The 22,541-nt window shown below is 44.2% G+C and overlaps 1 protein-coding gene across 1 annotated transcript in view; it reads left to right on the top strand.

Moving 5' to 3' along the window:
• The window catches only part of LOC117043806 (A-kinase anchor protein 6-like), a 200,981-nt gene that overhangs the window by 1,110 nt on the left and 177,330 nt on the right, over positions 1–22,541 (top strand). Inside the window, exon 2 of the mRNA XM_033143891.1 lies at positions 2,076–2,427. Coding sequence (XP_032999782.1) covers positions 2,076–2,427 — 352 coding nt within the window. The remainder of the gene's footprint in view (positions 1–2,075; positions 2,428–22,541) is intronic.

Raw genomic sequence — 22,541 nt, 5'->3', positions numbered from 1 at the left:
AGTAGGGATTAATTAGTTTGCCTGTGAGCGATGCTCAGATTGGCAATGATAAATTTTGTGGGCCTAATCAGAATCCACCCTTCAGAATGTAATACTGCTGAGAATAGTTTAGAAATCGTAATAAAATTCATAAAATTCATTGAAATGGCACAGTTAAGACTGGGTTCAAATAATAGTTAAGATAGGTGTGTTTCTTTGTTCCCAAGTGGGGAAGGTTTTCTCAAATTACAAAATGGCACCATGCAATTATGACACTCAGTTGGGACTGTTGGCCACTATTGTCACCATCAGTGGGACATTAATGGCATATTTGTCAGAATCACTTCTGCAACACAATCCTAGACGTGTTTCCTTGTAAGTAAGCCCTGAGTATGTTCAATGAAACTTTCTTGGAGTAGATGCATGTGCTTAGGACTGCAGCCTTATATTTCAATCCTATGTACATTTACACAGAAGTAAGTCCCACTGAATCCAATGGGAGTTACTCCTAAGAAAGTGTGTTTAATATTGCAACCATAAAGTACACACACACACACACACACACACAGCCAGTGTTTTGTGTTGGGAGGTGTTGCATTACTACATTAGGAACATGTTAAACCTTTCTAGATTAGCAGTTTTTAGCGGGATAAAAAGTGCAGATGTTTGCTGCCTGATTGTTGCATGTTTCCTTTCCTTGAGGTTCAGCTTCTGTTGCAGTGTTGATTTTTTTGCCTAGCATGATGCAGACTATTTTTAAAAAACCTAACTTCTTCCTCCACAAATGGTACACATTGCCAAAATGTGGTTGCCCACATGTCAAAGAAAGCAGTATCAGTGATGGTCATGAGGATAAGCAATGCAACATATACACCCATGCTTTTGTGAGATTTTTTAAAAAAAGTGTTTGTGATTATTGCTATTTATGTATTTATTATGGCTATAAAGTGTTCATTGCAGCATAGAGGTGCTCAGGCATCTAACCTTTAATATAAGTGATAAGCAAGGCTATTGGATGAAACAAGGCTATTGTCTCTCTTAGCAGAACCCTGACATGCTATTTCTGTTTGCTATGAATTTATTTAGTGCTTTGGAGGCCCCCCTCCCCTGCTTTCCACTGCTGAAGCATAAAACTACACTGATTATTTCTTTAAAGGACCAGATAGAAGCATTGCCCATCACAGCAAGGCTATTCAACCCTCAGTCCCAAACATTTATGTGTCGACTGGATATTGCACTGCTGTCTTCGACTGGGGAGAAGAGGGGAGAGTAATCTGTATGACCTTTATCTATAGCTATCACTGGAGCTGTGTGCAAATGGCCCCATAAAATTCCCCACTGCATTGGTGGGCAGAGAAATTGGGGTCCATTTAATCGAATTTCTTCAAAAGGGAAAAGAAATTCTCCAAAGCTTCTGCAGGGTTGGTGATCACCTTTAGCAATGGCAGTACCAGAGGGGGTGTTCCCCCCCTTTTTTGCTATCAGACTAGCAGCCATTTCCCATCCCATTATACTCTTGGGTTTTTTTATTCTTTCACTTTTATTTTCCAAAGCCAGCCTTGCATGCTGTTGGTAACTCAACTTATGTTCAAGTTTTAATAAAACCTCCGTTTTCATTAACTCTACACATCCCTTGCAAGTTTATGTGTCTTTTGGCAAGGAAAAGGTGCTTGAAAATGTATGTAATATCAGAAACTGGAGGGTGGGGTGCTAATGGGAATTTCTAGTGGTCAGAGGCTGTATTGCTGTCTATAAATTCTTATGCCAACTCACAACCAACAGAAGCAAAATAAATTATGGAAACCTACTTAATTTGCAAGGTTCATGCAGATTGCAGCTATCCTCAGAGTTGAATTCGGGTTGTCATTCTGCAGAATTTAAATTTAATTTAATTTAATTTTTTAGCTTAGGGTGCACATGGGCTACTTTTCATGCTTTTGAGGCTAAGGTGGAACCCTTCCTGTGCTTAAGCAGATAACAGGGATAAATTATTAGCAATCCAAACTGATGTGCATTAGGGGTGGAGTGGGCAGAACACTTTTAACCCAAGCTCTTGCTTTTAAAACAGTTGCCTTTCTTCTCTTTTGTATACACAGCAGGAAGAATTATGGTCTAGAGTTCCCGATGTTAGCCATGGAAGTAGCACTTTCTCCCATCATGTCTCAGGAACTGGATTCTGTAGCTGCAGATGCATCTCCCATGGTCATTAACATGACTCCCACCACAGAGCAAGATGGCAGAGAAGATGCCATAAAAGATCTTGATTCCGGGCAACAGTATGAAAAGCCTCCTCCACTTCACACGGGAGCTGACTGGAAAATCGTTCTCCACTTGCCTGAGATTGAGACATGGCTGCGGATGACATCAGAAAGGGTCAGGGATCTGACTTACTCGGTGCAGCAGGACTCGGACAGCAAGCATGTGGATGTGCATTTGGTGCAGCTGAAAGTAAGCAGAAGTATTTCTCTCTACCTGTTACGTGTGAGGGAGAGGGTACCACTGGGCATAGGGGAGGGATTTGATTCAGGTCACACTGAAATGTGAGTTTACCCCATTTCACAAATTTCAAAAAACAATATGCGAACCAAAACATGGCTATCCTTCAAAATTCACACCTCTCTGAATTTTGCAATGTGGGGCGTAATGTGTACAAAAATGCATCTGCTAAGGTAAAACAGGCATATAGATGCATGTAGTAGTGGAAGTAACATAAGCAAATGCATTATAAGAGGGAAATGTAATGGATTGGCTGGATGCAAAGGAGTGGTGGGAGGCACCAGCTGGGGACCCCCTCAAGGGACCCCGCAAGGGAAGAAGGCTCAGAGCCAGGAGATTGGTGGTGGGATGATGATGCATGGTCAGAGGGAGAAGAGAGAACAGACTGGGGGGAGGAGGTGTCAGAAGCTGAAGAGGCAACAGGGTTTAGTGAGAAGGAAGAGGCTGTGGCAAAGAGCTGTTCAGATTCTGAGGCAGAAGCAGAGAGGGGTCAAGAGGCAGAGATGAGGCAGGCTGCCGAAGAAGCCAGGGAATCTCCCCTTCCTGCTGTGACTAGCTCCCCTCCCTCCCTGGTCTCCCAGAACACACAGAGAAATGAAGAGGGCAGAGCAAAGAGAGGCAAGAAGAACCTTAGGGAGCGGTGGGAAGGACCTTCAGTCCTCACAACTGCCTCATTGGGGCAAGATCCACTGGGAAGAGTTGCTGTAATCACCAGGCCTGCACTGGTTTGGTTTCTTTCTGCCCACCTGTGATTCCCAGCAACTGGTATTCAGTGCAGGTAAAACATGGCCATTGTGGCTGGTAGCCTTTTCTTTCCTGAATTTGTCTAATCCTCTTTCAAAGCTATCCAAGTTGCTGGTCATCCCTGCCTTCTGTGGGAGTGATTTCCACAGTTTACCTATGCACAAGTGCGAAGAAGTATTTTCTTTTATTTGTCCTGAATCTTCCAACACTTAGCTCCATTGGATGTCCATGAGTCCTGGTACTATGAAAGAGGGAGAAATACTTTTCTCTTGTCTACTTTCTCCATGCTAGGCATAATCTTACAAACTTCTGCCATGTGACCTAAAAGGTTCCAAACCCTCCCTTATAGTGAAGTTGCTCAAGCCCCTTCATCATTGTGGGTGCCCTTTGCTGAACTTCTTTGAACAGGTTTTGGGGTATCAACAGATGGGATCAGCAACAGATGGGGTCAGCAATTTTTTTCAGCAGGGGGCCAGTCCACTGTCCCTCAGACCTTGTGGGGGGCTGGATTATATTTTTTGGGGGGGAATGAACGAATTCCTATGCCCCACAAATAACCCAGAGATGCATTTTAAATAAAAGGGCACATTCTACTCATGTAAAAACACACTGATTCCCAGACTGTCTGCGGGCCAGATTTAGAAGGCGATAGGGCCAGATCTGGCCCCTGGGCCTTAGTTTGCCTACCCATGTGGCAGAGGCTCAGGAGGAACAGTTGAGGAAATGGGCTGCCCCCTAGCATCTGTAGCCTGACATGGTTTCCTCACTCTGCCTAATGGTCAGTCTAGCTCTATACAGCAAAATGACACAAGAAATAAATAAGCACTACCATTTTTTTTTTTTTTTTAAGGCTTAGAACTCTGACATGAGTACGTAATACACTTCGTTACGGGAACAGTTAATGGATTCGGTAACTGGTCATAATTATAGAAATGGTTTTCCTCGGAACAACCACTTCTGTGTGAGTAAATGCTTTGCACAGAAAGCAACCTGCAGGCAGATGATTGGTATTCATCTCACATACCTTCCCAATGTTGTGAAGACAGTCTGCCACCTCTGCTTTACAAGCTTTCCACGATGTGCATGAGCTTCTTTGGAGAATTCAACAGAAAGACATATATGTAAATCTCAATTTACATGTGGCTCTGCTTTCCGACACAAAGCGAAGTAGCTATGCTTGGTTTTCTGTTTGTTTACATAATTAAATAGAATATGGTCCACCTCCCTGGTTTTTCAAGCATCCAACTTACTTTGTTTAAAAAATGATTCATACTTTTCCAAAAGGTTTTAAAATGTGCACTGTGAGAAATAGGAATATAAAAAGCCAGCATAACGTACCAATAATCACCAGTTGCAAGTGCAAGTAGAAGACCCATTTCCCAGCTCTCAACCTCTTTTTTTTTTTAAATAAGTAGTAAGAGGTTGTCTAGCATCCCGTTACAACAGCTGTTTTTAAATTATGTAACAATGTTCGGAGTCCATTGGAGATTTATGGTTTATTTTCATTCCAGTTAAGGTGAATAACTGCAGCTAAACGCTTGAGCAGGCACATTGATTTCAATGGCATTTCCCAACTTCGTTTAGGGTGGTAATTTTGTTATTTCTTAACTGGTGGATACAATTGGCCAGTTGTTACTACCTTAATTCCTAGTGGCAGAGTTGTTACTCTGTATGTGTGTACGCTCTGTGGACACAGGCACAGTCAATGTATGAAGGTCCGGGGCATGCACAGTGGGCATGATCCTGCTTCATCTCCACATGTTCATTGACCATGTGAGAAAGGCTTCTGACATGCCCTCTCCCTCCCTCTTAACACAAGGACTAGGGGCCATCCGATGAAGCAGAATGTTGCAATATTAGGGACAGACAAAGCAAAGTACTTCTTCACACAGCACAAAGTTAAACTGTGGCATTTTCTCCCACAAGATATAGTTTTCATAGAAGCAAAACAGTAAAAGAGTCATTATATTTCTGCCTAATAGCTGGACTATTTTATATACCCTGAGAATTCCTCTGTGAACTTTAGAGAAATAAAAGAAGATAAGCATCCCTGCAGGAAGCTTTGACAATAATTTGTCCAATTATATATTACTTTACAAAGAATATGAAAAGGGGGATTTAATTTTTAGTACTTGTTTTTGAGAGCTCCCTTGCGTGCCATGTTGCCTTCTTACCAGTGATGTGTAATTACTAATGACCCATTTTTACTGTAGGCAGCTTGGATCAGGCAAAGCAATGGAGAAATCCTGTAAATATAGAAGTCCTCATAGATGACTAGAACTAGTGTGTTCATCTGAAAACATTTGGTATTCAAGCTTTCTTTGGATTTGAAGAGATCCTCAAACTTAAAAGAGTCAAAACTGAAGTCTCTACCCCCAGCTCTATTGTTAATACAGTCTCCCTCAGTTTAAATTCAGCAATATACAGTGGTACCTCTGGTTGCGAACGGGATCCGTTCCGGAGCCCCGTTCGCAACATGAGCAGAACGCAACATGAAGCGCCACGTCTGTGCATGTGCGCGGCGCGATTCGGCACTTCTGCGCATGCGTGAAGTGCTGAACCCGGGAGGAACCTGTTCCAGTACTTCTGGGTTCAGCGTGTTCATATCCCGTGACAAACGCAACCCGCAGCGATCATAACCAGAGGTATGACTGTAATTTTGATGAGCTTTAATTGGGGAAAAAATGTTGGTGCTGATAGTTTTGTGTCAGCAAATTCCAACAAAATACAAAGAGCTATTACTTCAACATTCCAAACAGCCATTAACAGCCCATATTAGACGGGTTAATTAATTTGCACAGTGTTTGAACATAGCAACAAAATGTTCACCATACTTGGAGGTTGTTGCATCCAGAAAACAGTTGTGTTACACAATCAGAGCATGAGAAATTGTTTGCTCTCCTCACAGATATGGGTTACAGAAATAGTGACACCTGGGTAATGATGCACTGCTATTCAACATTTGCAAAGGATTGCAATAGCTTCTGTTAAACTGTTACATACCATAGGAAGTGCTATAGATGTTGAGCAGAACACAGAAATGAATGGAACTGTATAGTTTCCTGCCTTGCTATACTTCTTGGGTGTAAAGTGAAGTCAGACCCACTGCAATGCTGTGAAGAGGCTTGACAGCCATCTGTCAGGAATGCTTTGATGGTGTTTCCTGCTTGGCAGGGGGTTGGACTGGATGGCCCTTGTGGTGTCTTCCAACTCTATGATTCTATGATTCTATGTAACCATACATACCAGGGATGATTTTGCCACTCACAAGGAAAGGGGGAAAGGGAGCATAGTCCTAGTTGAAGGAAAATTTGTTCTGTACTGCATGACAAATAGGGTTTTCTTTTTGTGCTGAATAGAATTTAGGGGCATGAGGGCAGAGAATGGAAGAAGCTACTTGCATACACAGCCATGTAAGCACATGTGCACATATAAATATATTAATGTATATGCTGGATAGCTAGCTAGTTATGAGATGAAACTTTCAATCCTATGCTTACTTACCTGGAAATAATGTAAACATATGTAGTGCTTTTTCGGGGGGGGGGTACGCAGGGGTACACATACCCCTAAACGTTTTGTGAATCTTTGTACTTTTGTACATTTACTGTACTTATTTTTCCATTTTGAACTATAAAATGGTGATTTTCTTGAGTCAAAATGAGAGTACCCCTAAACATATATTTTTTTAGGGGGGAGGAAGCACTGAACATATGGGTGAGCATTTATAGGATTGCACTGTTGGAAAGCTAACATTTAAGCAGTGAGGGATATGATCAGTGTATCTTCGCAGTGCTTCTTGCACATTAGACAGTGGGAAAAGGAGCAGTTGAATAGAGTCCAAGCTCTTTCTGTACTCACCTAACAGATAGGAAGCCCCTTGGAGAAGTGATCTAATTGTGGGTGGGGAGAGACACACAGGGCTTTCCTGCACCACTTTTGAAAATTCACCTTTTCCAATTCCATTTTGTTCATTGCAGTGTTCCCTGGTCCCATACCAATGCTGGCTGTTCACTGTCCTCGCATTCCATTGTAGCAGGGCTACACATCCTGCTTACTTGTTTCTCAGATCTAGTGCCCTGTTGCTAATTTAAATGCTTGCCCAGGGACCCTTCACCATCTGACCCTAAACCCAATGACACTCTCTGTTTCTGGCAGAGATAAGGAAACCACATGCACTCTGTTAATTCTCCCCCACCCCACCCCAGGTATTTTTGAGGCATCATTAGATTGTTACTATGCTCCAGTGAAACTTCATGTTGCTCCACAGATAGAGAAATGGGCACCAGTGGATCTGCCATAGGTTGCTTTCTGGTGGTAAAGTTTTTGCCAGATTGGGACACCCGGTCATAGAAGGGGTAATGTCACATTGTGTTTCAGGGGGCATTTCCTCACAACAGTCTGCCCTCAAGTGAATAAAGGAAAATTCAGCCCGCATTCCTTACTAACACAACATGATCCACTTCTATTCAAAAGTAAGCTGTACTGAGTACAAAGGGACTTTTCCCAGGCAAATGTGTTTGCTCCTCCTTGCACACTTCACAACTTTGTCTTGCAAGCAGGGGTCTGTCTGGGCTGCTGGAGGACATGGAAGCTAGTGACACACATTGAAGCAAGAGTGAGCAGCAAAGCTTTTGCAAGCTGGAGAAATAGGGAGAGAGGAAGGGGCTTTGGGCTTGGTGTGCTAGCAACTAAGTCTCAGGCACTCCTGTTCAAAACTAAGCTGCACTGAGTGCAAAGGGACATGCAGGTAAATTCACCTGGAAAGGAGAGAAAGTTGCACCCAGAAATGAACAGTAGTAACAATGAAAAAGAAATGAGGTGAGCACAGGCAGTGGCTGGCGCAAAGGAGGATTAAAGAGACAGGGAAAAATGGAATAAGCAAAAAATTGTGATATATGAAATGCACATTGCAATGTAATCATTTTAGGAAACCTTTCCCCCCCACTATTATTGGTTAGGCAAAAATCTGGTTTTAGTTTCAGGAAAGCTAAGATGAAAACCCAGATGGTGGGAATGTCACATGGGTCATACCCCCCAAATACAGCGTCAGGCAACCTGCAAGGCGGTTTTGGAGACTGTGCAGCTAAGCCCACAGTGTCTGTGCTGAATGTGCATATTTGTTTTAGCACTCTATTTCACCCTGCCTGCAGATCTGCATGCAGCACTCTCCTGTTCTACAGCTCCTGTTGTGCAAGGTTGCGAATTTTCGTGGGAGGCTTTGATCCAGCAAGCCAGATGCATAATTTTATAGTAGGACAAATTGAGAGAGGCTTGTCCAGAGTTGCCAAGCAGGTATCTGACAGGGGAAGAAGCCAGATACAGAGCTGTTAAATTTGAAGAGTTTCGGGCACACAGAACATAAGCCTCAGTATCGCCTCTGGAAGGCAAGTCTGAAATCTGATCTGCTTGGCTGGCAACTCTGTCCTAGACTGTAGGGGAGTCCAAGTCCAAAGCTATCAAGTGAGCAAAGTGAAGCTGAGTCCTGCCAAGTGAGGGTGACACTGCACTTTTAATTGCTACATGCAGTAACTGGATTTGAATGCATGGGGACGGGATCGCCCTGGAATGTGGAGCCAGCTTCAAGCTCTTGTTCAGACATTGCCATTGCAGCAACTCCTCCTCCTCCTCAGGCCAATAGCATCTTGTGAATTAATCTAGAAGTTTGCAAACTAGTGATTAAGAGCATGATCCTGGCACTTTCTGGTGTGAATGTCATCTCAGCCACAAATTAACTAAGTGGAAAATGCAGGAAGTGGCTTTTTAAAAAAATAAAATAAAAGGGCAGAGTAAATAGCTGCTTCAGGGGACAGGGCAGTTTTGGCAGAAAACCTGCATAGGGGAAAGGGGCAATACCTTGTCCTCATGTGCTGCAGTCCTGATTCAGATCATGGCTCTCCTTTCCAATCTTTAACTGGAAAGATGATCACATGAGAAATGTATTGTGTAGTTCCAGCCACAGTAGGATCTTCATGAACTGCCATCTAGGCACTAGCCAGACACACCTAGTTTCAGCAACGTTGGTATGGCATGTGCCTTCACACCTTCTGACCTTAAATGCAATTGGCCTACAGCCACCTCTGCAGTTATCACTCAAAATATGTGTAGCTATGCCATACTGATGCTGCTGGATGAGAACACGGGAAGTTGGCCTGCTACAGATGCAGTTTTCATACAGACAGTGCTCTCAGACACCGCTGTTGTGAGATGACGGTGAGGGGAGAGACTCCATCAGTCAAGGCCCCACCCCTTGGCCTTGGGTTTCTTCATAAGAAAGCCGTTCCTGAAGGAAGAACTGTGAGGGGAGAGACTCCATCAGGCAAGGCCTTCTTCCACCTGCCTTGCCCCACCCCCTGGCCCTGGGACTCTTCATAAGGAAGCTGGTCCTGAAGGAAGAACTGTGTATTATTTTATGTACTGTGGCTTGCCATTGTTTATTGATTAGTTTAGAAATTGTTTATTGTAAATCTTGAGTGGATTCTGTTTAACTTGTATATGTTGATATTATTTTATATTACTCTAATAATTGTTGAATGTTACTTTTTGATGTAGGTTGCTTATTTTAAAGTTTTGTTTTATTATCACATTTTTGTATTGCATTAGATTGTTATAAGATGTACATTTTTTGTTTCTTCTGCTTGTAAACCGCCTTGAGTATCGTAAGATAGAAAGGCGGTATACAAATAAAAATTATTATTATTATCATCATCATCATCATCATCATCATCATCATTTATGTCTAGTGGCCAGCAAATGCAGTGGAGGAGGGAAAGCAATGGCCGTGTTTACATTATAACCTTTAAAGCATATTAGGAGCATATTGCAGTGGTACCTCGGTTTTCAAACGTCTCTGTTGACGAACATTTCGGTTTTCGAATGCTGTAAACCCAGAAGTAAATGCTTCGGTTTTCGAACGTGCCTTGGAAGTCAAACATGCCACACGACATGTGTTCGGTTTTCAAACATTTGAGAACTCAAACGGTCTTCCAGAACGGATCACGTTCGAAAACTGAGGTTTTCAGGGCACTCTTTGAGGTGGAGAAATGTGCTTTGAGTATGCTTCAAAGGTATATAGCCTGTAAGCAGCCAATCTCATTGCATCAGGCTGACTCACTAGTTTCTTGTTGGAATTTGTATTTAGACAGCCAGTTAGCCTTGTGTGATATAAAAAGTTTTTGTTTCCCATCAGCATTTCCACCTATTTTGTGACTGATTCAGTACAATTGTTCTCAGTGATACAGTCTCAGGGTCTGAAGGGCCAGGCAACAAGTATATAATTTGCATGTGGAACAACATTGGCATCTGTGAAAATGTTGTCATGGTGTGAAATGAGGGACCTCCATTCTCCAAAGGCGATGCATGCAAGTAGTAGCAGAAATGATGTATTCCCGTGGTGAAGTCAAGCGATTGCTGGCAGAGCACATGCTTTAGATAAATAGCAAGAGTAGAGCGCCTTCAGCCTGTGGGCCAAATAAGTTCACCAGACCATTTTGAGCTAACCACACCCATATTTCCCTGTATTTCCACACTATAGATGACATCAGGTGTGAGAAACTCAAAGCTGCGGCTTGAAACTTTAAGCTGCAGCTAAATTTGGCTGTAGATTAATTGTGTTTCAGATCAGAGAGTGTGAAGGCACCTGATATACTAATCTTGTTGAAACTAAGTTGGTCTGGTCAGTGAATTCAAGCTGGAGATGCAAAGGATGAATTCGGAGTGCACTTTGTCTAAGGCAACTTTGTGTGTTCCTAAATATAATTTTAAACAGTGTGATAAGCTTGTCAAATGTGCTAAGAAATAAATAGATTGCTGTGGGAGGTATTCGGCCAAGTAGTTCCATTGACACAATGACTTCCAGCTGCTCAATGGAATTTCCCATACCCTTCTTTTCACTGCTTGTCCCCTAAATCTGCTCTGGGTGTACCCCTAACCCTCCAGAGCAGATATGAGAAGGTTTCAGGGGTGCGTGAGAAGAGGAGGGAGTAGAAGTTTTGTTGTGCAAATGGAAATCTTTGCCTTTTCAAAACTACTTGATTGGATGCTGTCCTGTGTTTCCCAGCCTAGTATGCACTTTTAGTTTTTGCCCCTATCCAGAGCTATGATTGCTGATTTCATTATACTTCCACTTTGGAAAGGTTTCATTAGTAGCATATGTCTGTAAGCTCAAATCAATAAATATGTCTTTTATGATGTCATTTTTAGGAAAACAACGAAGCCATGCCAGGTCTCCCTCCCACTTTGCTTAAATTAATAGTTGCTATTCTTGCCATCTTTCTCCAGTTTTCCATTCCTTTATGGAGCCTGGTAGCATAACTAACATTTTTGCCTTTTAACATGAATGTCTTTCTGTTTATCCTAGTACTGGTTAATGTTGCCCTAGTTCATGTTTGTGGGTGTTCAAAGTCACAGTATACTCATACATACCCAAATACACAAGGTATAATTTATGTTTCTCCTCCCATAGGCTAAACTAGTTTCCTCAATGGCTTGGGAATCTTAGCCAGCAGTTGAGCTTTTAAGATTAAGGCAGGGATAAATAAGGAAAGTATTCGTGGGCAGATAATCCCTTTTGAGGATGCAAACACTTGCGGTTGAGTGATTATGTACAATGTACTGACATGTACAATACAGGAAACAAAGTTTTTAATGCTACCCGTATTGGGAACAATCTATTTCTTCCACCTTTCTTTCCACCACCTTAGATGTATGTGGAATAATGCCTCTTTTAAAAACCACTTCTGCTGTGTCCTCTTTTTGGACTGTTCTTCAAAAGTTCTGGTTTCCTTTTTAATAAATGTAAATGCATTCAGTTTACACTTTTCCTCTCACCTATTTCTAAATTATGTGGACAGGGAAATTCCTTGGGTTATAGAAAGGTCTTTTTAAAAAATCAATCTTTTGCCTATGAAACTCTAAAGAGGGCATGGAGAACCTCTGAAAATAAGCGGTTGGACCACAACTCACCAACCATTCGGTGGGGCTGGTGGGAGTTGGAACAACATCTGGAGGGCCACAGTCCATCCTTCCCTCTGTGAAGCACCATGTTCACTGATGGACTTGAGGTAACCAGGTGCCTCCAACCTGGTTACCTCAAAATGTTGTTGAGTTGTAATAATGATAATGATGGTGATAATGATAATGATAGTATTTATTATTTATACCCCACCCATCTGGCTGGGTTTCCCCATCCACTCTGGGTGGCTCCCAACAGAATAATAATAATAAAGCAATAAAACATCAAACATTAAAAACTTCCCTAAACAGAGCTGCCTTCAGATGTTTTCTAAAAGTCAGATAGTTGTTTATTAACATAATTGACATAAGTCCCATAGTCCCCGACTATGAATTTTAAAAGCAATAATAAATAAAAATGAGTATTTTAAAAAGTAATAATAATAATATTAATAATAAAATGATATTTTGTAGCCAGGTGTAATGTTGCACAGGTGACCCCAGGAGGAAAAAGATGCTGTGGTCTTTACTGCTACCCCATCATCTACTGCTGCTCTCTGCGTCGTCATATGGGACCCCTCTAAGATCTGAAGTCTTTGTCTTCATCCTCAAGATCCAACTCTAGCTGTACCGCTGTCCCCTTCATGCAGTTGTCACAGTGCACAAATAATTTATACCCTTGAAATAGAAGGTCTTTGGCTTTTGAGATTGCACGTTCAGCTCCTCCTGCTTCTTCCTTATTTCTCACTTCCCTAGTGTTTAAATAACACTTGAGTGTGCAGAGTTTTTAACTGCGCTTCCCTGTTTTCTCTTCCCGTTTTTCGGTTGCCAAAAGGTGCCACCTTCATTTTGTGATGCCATGCTGAAAATGCCACGATGCCCTGGTGAGCTAGTGTAGAACTCTTTGCCACAAGCAGCTATTTAAAGCTTGCCTTTGATGTGCACATTTCTCGACTCTTGATACTTCCTCAAGCCAATTCTCGCCTGCCTCCTCCTCCTCTCATCTTAGTTTGACCTTTACCAGCCTACGGTGTCTTTGATGCCGATGACTTTCTCTCCATCTCTGCTGACTGGGCCGCTTCACAGAGCAGGTCCTCCCTCCTCCTGTTGGGCCTGTGCCACCTATTGAGGGAAGAAAATTTGCTGCAGTGGGAGTGGATGGGAGCAGAAAAAACAGCCAAGCACAACAGAAAGCACAGGCCGAGAGGACGTATCATGTTATGCCTCTTCTAGCTCACTGGTCGGGTGCATGCCAGAATGCAGCAAAATAATGACATGCCTATCCAAACTGCAGAACACCTTTCAGTGTTCCTGTTGTTCAAAACCCAAAGCAGCGGGTTTCACCCTATAAATCTTGTCTGTCAGGGATCAGGGCTTAGATTCCTCTTCACTGCTGATGGAGTCAAAGACAAAACCTGAAAGAGAAGGGTGTGTGTGGCCAGACCCACAGGTGCTCCCATCAGATGAACCTGTGGAGCTGGTGTGTGTGTGTCCCCCACTCACATGCGTCCAGTGTAACATGTGAACAAGCCTTTTTGTGTTTTCACAATGGTGTAGATGATGATGATGTTATTTATATGCCATCCATCTGACTGAGTTTCCCCAGCCACTCTGGCCAGCTCCCAACAGAATATTTAAAACACAATGAAACACCAACCATTAAAAACTTCCCTGAAGACAGCCTTCAGATGTCTTCTAAAAGTCAGGTGTTTGTTTCATTGACATCTGATGGGAGGGTGTTCCACAGGGAGAGAAGCACTGCTGAGAAGGCCCTCTGCCTGGTTCCCTGTAACCTCACTTCTCGCAATGAGGGAACCGCCAGAAGGCCCTCGGAGCTGGACCTCAGTGTCTGGGCTGAACAATGGGGGTGGAGACACTCCTTCAGGTATACAGGGCTGAGGCTGTTTAGGGCTTTAAAGTTCAACACCAACACTTGGAACACTTTAAGGCAAACAGCTTAATGAGATTTTCCATTTGGAATGAACCAGCTGCTATTGCTCTCTTGTCTCTTTCTACCTTAAAACCATTGATTTCCTGAGAAACCTTAAATTGGAACACAATTGCTTTTGCAGTGTTGTTGTTCAGTCGTTCAGTCGTGTCCGACTCTTCGTGACCCCATGGACCAGAGTACGCCAGGCACGCCTATCCTTCACTGCCTCTCGCAGTTTGGCCAAACTCATGTTAGTAGCTTCAAGAACTAGAACAAGAACAGCAGTACTATGCTGGAAATAGCTGAAAATCTCAGGAAGCATATAGGCAGGGTCGGGTCTTTTTTCCTGCCTGGAACTCACTGGAACTCAGTTCTGACACCTCTCAGGTGGGCACCATCGCCATTGTTAGAGAACAAGGGAGATGTTCATGGTGAGTTCTGTCACCTCTTTTTCTAGAAAACTTGTATTAGCTCAGCTCTTTTATAGATATAGCCTGACAGTCACCACTGAGAGGACTTCATTTTCCCCTCAAGGCGATTGCAGCACTCCATAGTACCACAAGATGGCCTAAGAGTCCAGCCGAGTTATTAATCTAATTCATTGGCTTGTTCTTTCTATTTTGTTTTATTGATGTAAGCATATTGATGGTGCTGTGTTGTTCACCTCCTTGATAGGTTTTTTTAAAAAAATACTTGATGTTATAGAAATATTTTCAAATAAAATATAGCTCAGCTTATTAGATAATGCAATACATTTACTACCCCTCCAATCCCCCCCCCCCAAGTTTTCTCAGTAGTTTCAGCAGTTGCTCTGAGTGCCACTGTTATATCATGCAAAATAGCTCTTCCTTTAGATTTTGGTATTTTTTGGTAATGAGTATACAGCAGACGTTTATGGACAAGTGATCACAGTAAATAATCCTTTGTTCACTATGGGCCCTGAAAGTGGCTTAATGAGGTTTTAGCAACAGGCAAAGAGTGTTGAAAAGGAAGCAGTGTAAGAATTTGGGGCAGAGACCAGATGCTACTTTTAGTTAAGTATTTTTATTTACTTACTTAATTTAGGGGGGCAGCTGACCCCTGGCTAAGTCCATGGGGGTGGGGTGGGAAAATGACACCATAAACCATTTTTAACCCCCCTGTGTTTTCTGTCATCTTCTTACCATTGAAAGACTGCTTTATTTCTACAAGGCTGTAGAATGGATGAAGTCTCTGCAGCCGTGTATGCCCCTAGTGCAGGGGTCTGCAACCTTTAAGACACAAAGAGCCACTTGGACACGTTTCCAAAGGAAAAAAAAAACCTGGGAGCCGCAAAACCATTGCGACATTTAAAACAAATATAACGCTGCATATATTGTTTCTTACCTTAATGCAATAATAATAAATAACGTATAGGAGCCAATGCAAAGTATAATTAGTAAAAACAACAAGAATAAGTTCTTACTTTTTTGCATTGACTCAGGGGCGTACCCAGGATCAAAACTGGGGGGGGGGGGGCAAGCCATGGTCCTTCAGGTTGTGACATTTCAGCACGGAAAGGCGAATGAAACCAAAATTTTAGGGAAATTATATATAATTATAGCAGTGCTTTATTACAGTAGTTATTACAATTATTTGCTTGGTTTTTTAAAAATTTTATTCTAGTTACATGTCTTATACCAGGGGTGGCCAACTCCCAAGAAACTGTGATCTACTTTCAGCAGTGATCTACCCCCGTTTTTTGGGGTTCAGCTCAAAGTTGTTTTGGGGGGGTGGTGGGTGGGAGAGAGGGCTTCCCCCTCTAAGATAGGTTGGCAAGCAAACTAAGAAAGAAAGAAAAAGGGGGGTGGGAATGGAAAAGTGGGGTGGAAAAATATAAATTGGGGGTGTGGTGGGTGGGAGAGAGGGCTTCCCCCTCTAAGATAGGTTGGCAAGCGAACTAAGAAAGAAAGAAAAAGGGGGGTGGGAATGGAAAAGTGGGGTGGAAAAATATAAATTGGGGGTGTGGTGGGTGGGAGAGAGGGCTTCCCCCTCTAAGATAGGTTGGCAAGCGAACTAAGAAAGAAAGAAAAAGGGGGTGGGAATGGAAAAGTGGGGTGGAAAAATATAAATTGGGGTGGGGTGGGGTGGGGAGAATATCTATTAAAAATATGTAGTAGTTTAAAAAATAAAAATAAAGGGGGGAAATCTTTTTCTTCTTTTTCCTTTTTTTGAAAACAAAAACAAAAGGGGAAGAGAAAAGAAAAAGGGGGGATAGAGGGAGAAAAGGGTAATAATAAAAATTCAAATAAAGTGGCTGCAGCAGCTGTGGGGGGTGTTTGTTTATTTTTCGTTTGTTTGTTTGTTTTAAAAATGGGATTTCTCCCCTTGGATTAAAAAAGGAGGGGAGGAAAAAAAAGAGGGGGGGTGGGAGAGCAAGGCAAAAAGCCAAAAAGCAAAAAACAGGTTTTTTTGGGGGGGAATCGCGCCAGGCTCTGCAGCGCGCCGGCCTCGGGGCTCCGGGCCCCTGAGCCGCCCTTGGGGCCATCGTTGAGCATGTACACCGCCCGCAGCGAGCGCTGGCGAAGCACCGGTTGGCGGAGGTTTCAGAAGCAGCCCGGACGTTTTCGCCGCCGCCGCCCGGCCTTCCTGTTGCACAGCGGCGCAGGAAGGCTCCGAGTCCCGGCCGGGCCCCCGGGTGCCCCCCGGATCCCACTGCCAAAGAGGCGCCGGACGGTGAGGCGGAGCAGCAAAGCCAGGCGGAGGCGGCAGCAGCACCATCCGGCGACCGACGCCGGGAAGGTCCCCCGCCCACCCGCCTCTCCGGGGAGCGGGGAAGGCGCAACGGAGCCAAGCCCCACAAGGACACCCCAGCCGCCCGCCGGGCCCGACACTCCAAGGAGGGAAGCGGGCAGGCGCGGCGGGTCAGGAGGATGGCGCGGCGGGCGCAGCCCAGGCGGGCCAGGAGCGCAGCGCAGTGCCCCCACCACTCCGCACCACCTCCGCGCCCCAGGCAGCCGCCCCGGAGCCGAAGGAGGAGCGCCTGTTGCGCGCTCACAGTGGCGGGCCACGGCGGGGACGGCCCCGCTCCGCTCCGCCAACTGCGCTGCCGCCGTCGCACCAGGCCCTGCCCCCCGCGCCTCCCCCAGGTTGCCCCCTCCCTCCCTCTCTCTCTGCCCCCTGCAAACCGCCCCTTCATCGCGGGCAGGGCTGGCGCGTCTTCCCTCCGGCCGAGGAGTTCTCAGGCGCAGTGCCCCCACCACTCCGCGCCACCTCCGCGCCCCAGGCAGCCGCCCCGGAGCCGAAGGAGGAGCGCCTGTTGCGCGCTCACAGTGGCGGGCCGCGGCGGGGATGGCCCTGCTCCGCTCCGCCAACTGCGCTGCCGCCGTCGCACCAGGCCCTGCCCCCTCGCCTCCCCCCGGCTGCCCCCTCCCTCCCTCTCTCTCTCCCCCCAGCAAACCGCCCCTCCATCGCTGGCAGGGCTGGCGCGTCTTCCCTCCGGCCGAGGAGTTCTCAGGCGCAGTGCCCCCACCACTCCGCGCCACCTCCGCGCTCCAGGCAGCTACCCCGGAGCCGCGGCAGGGCCGCGAAAGAGCCGCATGCGGCTCCAGAGCCGCAGGTTCCCTACCCCCGCCCTAGTGCTTCTCATCCATCTCTTTTTAAGAGGTGTGGTTTCAATATGGGCAGTTTTGATACCCATTTTTCCCTATTCCATGCATAGTCCTGTTGTCTCACGTCTTACTCTCATTTTTTTTCTCAACTAAGAAGTACCCCAAATGCTGCAAGTTTTCCTCACAGGGAAAGCTGCTCCATCCGTCCCCTTTATCATTTTGGTTGTCCTTTAGTGAACAAACAAGTCCTGTCAGTGGAAGCGCAAGGACTTCTGCTGGTGCTACAGGGGTTTGAACTCAAGAGCTTTCTCCCTGATCCTTCCCCTTTTACTTCCTGAAATCAGCTGGGGGGGGTCAGAGAAACCCCCTAGAACAATGCACAAGGGGGTGAGGGAAGGTCGTTCTGCCTGGCAAGCTGAAGTTTTTGCACTGATGCAGCAACTGACATAGCGCAACGTTGGATTCCCCCCAATATTAATAATAAATAGCAAGCAACAGATAAACAAGTTGTAACAGATATATAATAGGCTTTCAGTCCTCCGATCAGCAAAGCAGAGTATCCCTGTAGAAGATTCTCTAAACCTTAAGCGTGTGTTTCAGTGTTCCTGTATAACCCTTTGCTCCATGGATTTCAAAGGAGCTACTTCAGAGTCAATGCCTGGAGGCTTGCTCTACTAATTCAATTGCTTCTTGGCTTGCATCGAAAACATGCACCTCCAGTTTTCTCTCTTAGATGCACAGAATTCAGCCTGTTTTATTGGTAATGGACAAAAAGCAGTTCTCTGCAGCTATGCACGAAGCAAAGTTTTCCATTGCAGCTGTATCACAGCACCATCTAGTGCCTTTAGGAGAGTACAGGGGATTTTCTGTTTCTAGCAAACATCTTGCGAAAGTCACGCCACAGCGCCTCGCCCACTGCATTACCTGTGCAGTGTTCTTATTTTATTAAGTACATGTTTATCTCCCCATTCGTCCATGGAGCTCATGATGCCATACGTGGTTCCCCCTCTCATTTTATCCTCACAGGAACAACCCCTGAGATAAGTTAGGCTGACAGGGACGGCAGGCCTTGCGCAGCCAGCAAGATTCATGGCTGAGTAGAGATTTCAACTCAGGTATTCCTGACCTTAGTCTAGATGTTAGCTACTACATCGCTCTGACTTCTTCTACTGTAAATGTGAATTCATTAAAATATATTTATTTATTTTTTATCTCTCTCCACCACCACAAACATCTGAATCACTTTCTACATAAAGCTATCTCTAGGCAGAGCAGGACATATCTGGTTAGTTGGGTAAAAAGTGTGTTATACGAATAACAAAAAAATATTATGATGATTAAATTTCCTTTTGTGCTACAGACAGGGAATTTTGTACTTCTGTGTCTGAAACATGAGAAATAAAGTCCCACCAAACAGCATAAACATTTTTTTTGGAGACACGCGTTTTGTATGTTCTTTTCCCCCAGTGCAGTTAACAATAGCCTGAGAACGGTTGAAGGAATTGGCAAAGAGGAGACTGAGAGGAGATACAATAGCCATCTTCAAATATCTAAAGGGCTGGCACATTGAAGATGGAGCAAAAAAAAAAATCTTCTGCTCTGGAGGATAGGATCTGAACCAATGGCTTCAAGTTACAAGAAAGGAGATTCCAAACTAAACATCAGGAAGCACTTTGACAGTAAGAGCTGTTTTGACAGTGGAACAGACTCCCTCAGGAGGTGGTGGACTCTCCTTCCCTCGAGGTTTTTAAGCATAGGTTGGTTGGCCATCTGTCATGGATGCTTTAGTTGAGAATCCTATATTGCAGAGGGTTGGACTAGAAGACCCTCAGGGTCCCTTCCAACTCTAAGATTCTATGTGAACAAGTATAAAATTTGTGTGGTGATGTAATGTTTAGAATGTTGGGTCCAGGGACTAGGGAGACCCTGGTTTAAATCCTCATTCAACCAATGAAGCTCATTGGGTGACATTGGGCCAGCCACAATCTCTTAGCCTAGTGTACCTCAGAGTTATTGTGAAGCTAAGGGGAGGAGAGAGGGAAACTACGTATACTGCCTTGACTGCCTTGGAAGAAATGCAGGATATAAGTATAGTAAGTAAATAAACAGACTCCTTTCAAAATGTTCAACTGTTTTACAAAAGTCCTGAGTGGCCAAGCAGTTGTCATATTTCCCCTGAGTATTTAACATTGGCTGCAAACCCTGGGTATTTTGAATCGTACACAAACTCAGATAGTTTGGTCTTTATGGCTCCATTTCATAGCAACCCAAAGAGTCTGAAAAGGACAGCTGAATAATTTGATCTAGAAAGCCTAAAGGTCACGAATATGGGACATAGCAGCTGTTTTCATATAGGACATTTGGAGTGATGTAACCACAGTGCCTAGAAATGTCTGGAATGTGACCATTGCTTTAAGAAGGATTGGTGGGGAGGAACCAGTTTGAGCCTGTCTCCTCACCTTTTTTTTTTTTTTTAATAGGAGACTCCATACTTTAAAGCATTGCTTGATTAAATCCTTAAGGGTAAAAGCTAAACTGCCATATCTGTCTGGCTGTTTAATCTCTCAGAAATGTTAGAAACGAGACTTCAAAATGAAATTTCTTTGCAGCAGGCCTTGCTGAGCTTACTTTGTGCTTTGTTAAAAGGAATGATGAAAATGGTATAGCGCAGGGATCTGGCTTTACTTAATCAATTACAACATACATGTGAAATGTCAGCTCAGATCTTATGATAATAGAACTGAGGAGCTCAAAACGCACAATTCCGAACTTGAAAGCTGCAGATGGAATCTATTCTGTGCTCTGGGTTTCTCTCTCTTTCTAAAAAATAAAACGTAAGCATAGCTGCAGAAATTCTGAATAGTCTTTGTTTAGAACATTAGATTTGCAGGTTTTCATCTGTCCTTTCCCACCAAGGTTTCTAGTTGATGCCTTGTGCAAATGATCTTCTTCTCTTTGGCAATCACTCGTAGCTGAGTAAGACTGTCTTCCATCATTCACATTTATTGCAATTTTAGTATAGTGAGAAGGAGAGGGAAAACTTTTCTCTCCTTCTGCTTTCTCCAGCTCTATAACATCTTTTTTGAGGTGAGGAGACCAGAACCATAGATAGTACATATAAACGCGGCTACATTATAACATCATCATGATACTGTGCCTTGTCTTGAGGGGAACATTGTTTGCAGCAAACTGTCTTCGGCCAGCCCTGAAATAAATGACTTCCTCAAAGTCTGCGGTGCGAAGTGAAGGCATCTCATTTTTATAAAGCGAATAATAAATGAAGCTATTAAATGTATTTTAAGCCTATTAATCAATCAAACGGTTTACATTCCTGAAACATACATATGTTTAAATGGCACCCTGTGAATCAGCCTGATGGATCGCCAAGAGCCCAAACTACACATGAGGAAAGGGTATCACCACAGATTTTCCTTTTAAAAAAAAATGATAAAAAGGTAGTTTGGGCTAGTGGTTTCATACCATGAGAGGAGCCTTGCACCCAGGAGAATCCACTCTTTCCTCGTTCAACAATGCTTTGGCAAAGTCATCTATCACCTCATAGATATTAATTGGTATTAACTGACATTATAGTGATTCATGGCAGTGATGTGTTTAGCACCATATGCAGTCTGGCTTTAAAACTGATGCTGTGCACAGGCTTTCTTCTCATGCGGAGACATGCTAAGCAAGCTCTTCCCCCTCTGCTGCACCTCCTTTGCTACTCCTATTGCCCTCAAGGCAAGGACAAATGTCACCAATGGAGTGGTTGATGTCCTCATAACCATGCAGAGTTCTAAACTTTGCAAGGAATAGAGGCAGACTTAGGGGAGCGCAAACAGTTTGTCTGCACTGGGCACCAAGCCGAGAGGGCACTGCAGGGGCCGTGGCAGCAATGGAAGGCAAGAGGCAGGGGGCACCAAATTTTGGTGTAGCACAGGGCACCACTGAAACTTGAAAGCCCCAAGTCCGCCACTGCAGGGAACCTCCACCAGCACAGCAGGGGCCCCTCTAGGACAGGCATAGGCAAACTCGGCCCTCCAGATGTTTTGAGACTACAATTCCCATCATCCCTGACCACTGGTCCTGTTAGTTAGGGATCATGGGAGTTGTAGTCCCAAAACATCTGGAGGGCCGAGTTTGCCTATGCCTGCTCTAGGCTAATGGGTAGGCGTTTCCTCTCCCCCCTTACCTAGCTGCTGCACAAGAGAACAAAATCCAGAGTTGTGTGTGAGAGCTGAGCTGGAAGCAGACTGAAAGGCCGAGACACAGAGGCATGCTTGTTCTGTTCTGAATCCCAAGCTGTGAGATCTGTTAATGCTGTGAGCTGCTCCATCTTATGCTCAGCTTATATATGTGTGTAAATAAAACCAGGTATCCTAGAGACACCACAGTCTCTGCCTACCTTCAGTCCAAGGCGGGGGGGAGCACTGAGAAAATACTGGACCGTCTCACCACTTGAAGACTAAGGTGGCATGTAACAATACATTTTACATTTTTATTGCTATATAACACTTAGAAAGTTCAGGGCAGAAAAATGTTCAAAATCAAGATGGTGTATTATTAAACTCGGCCCCGGTTACAGTAACAGTTCTGCAGTAAATCTCAGATTTGAAAACACACGTGCGCATTCATGCTGAGGTGGTCTACTGTGTGCAGTGCCAGCCATGCTGTTCACACTCTCCAGTTACTTCATCTGGATGCTTCAATAGCTGATTTAGTGCTGCTTTTTAAAAAGTATTAGCACTAGGGTGGTTTTTTTCTCCTTTCTGTTTTGCCTAAAAATTAGTTAATTTCCTAATCAATGAATAATGTTGCATTTCTAGCAGCTTTAACAAGATCAGTACAAGGTTTCTGTGTCTCTAGCACCAGAT

Source organism: Lacerta agilis, chromosome 1, assembly GCF_009819535.1.
Source record: "Lacerta agilis isolate rLacAgi1 chromosome 1, rLacAgi1.pri, whole genome shotgun sequence".
Lineage (NCBI taxonomy): Eukaryota > Metazoa > Chordata > Lepidosauria > Squamata > Lacertidae > Lacerta > Lacerta agilis.
This window is presented reverse-complemented; position numbering and strand designations above follow the sequence as displayed.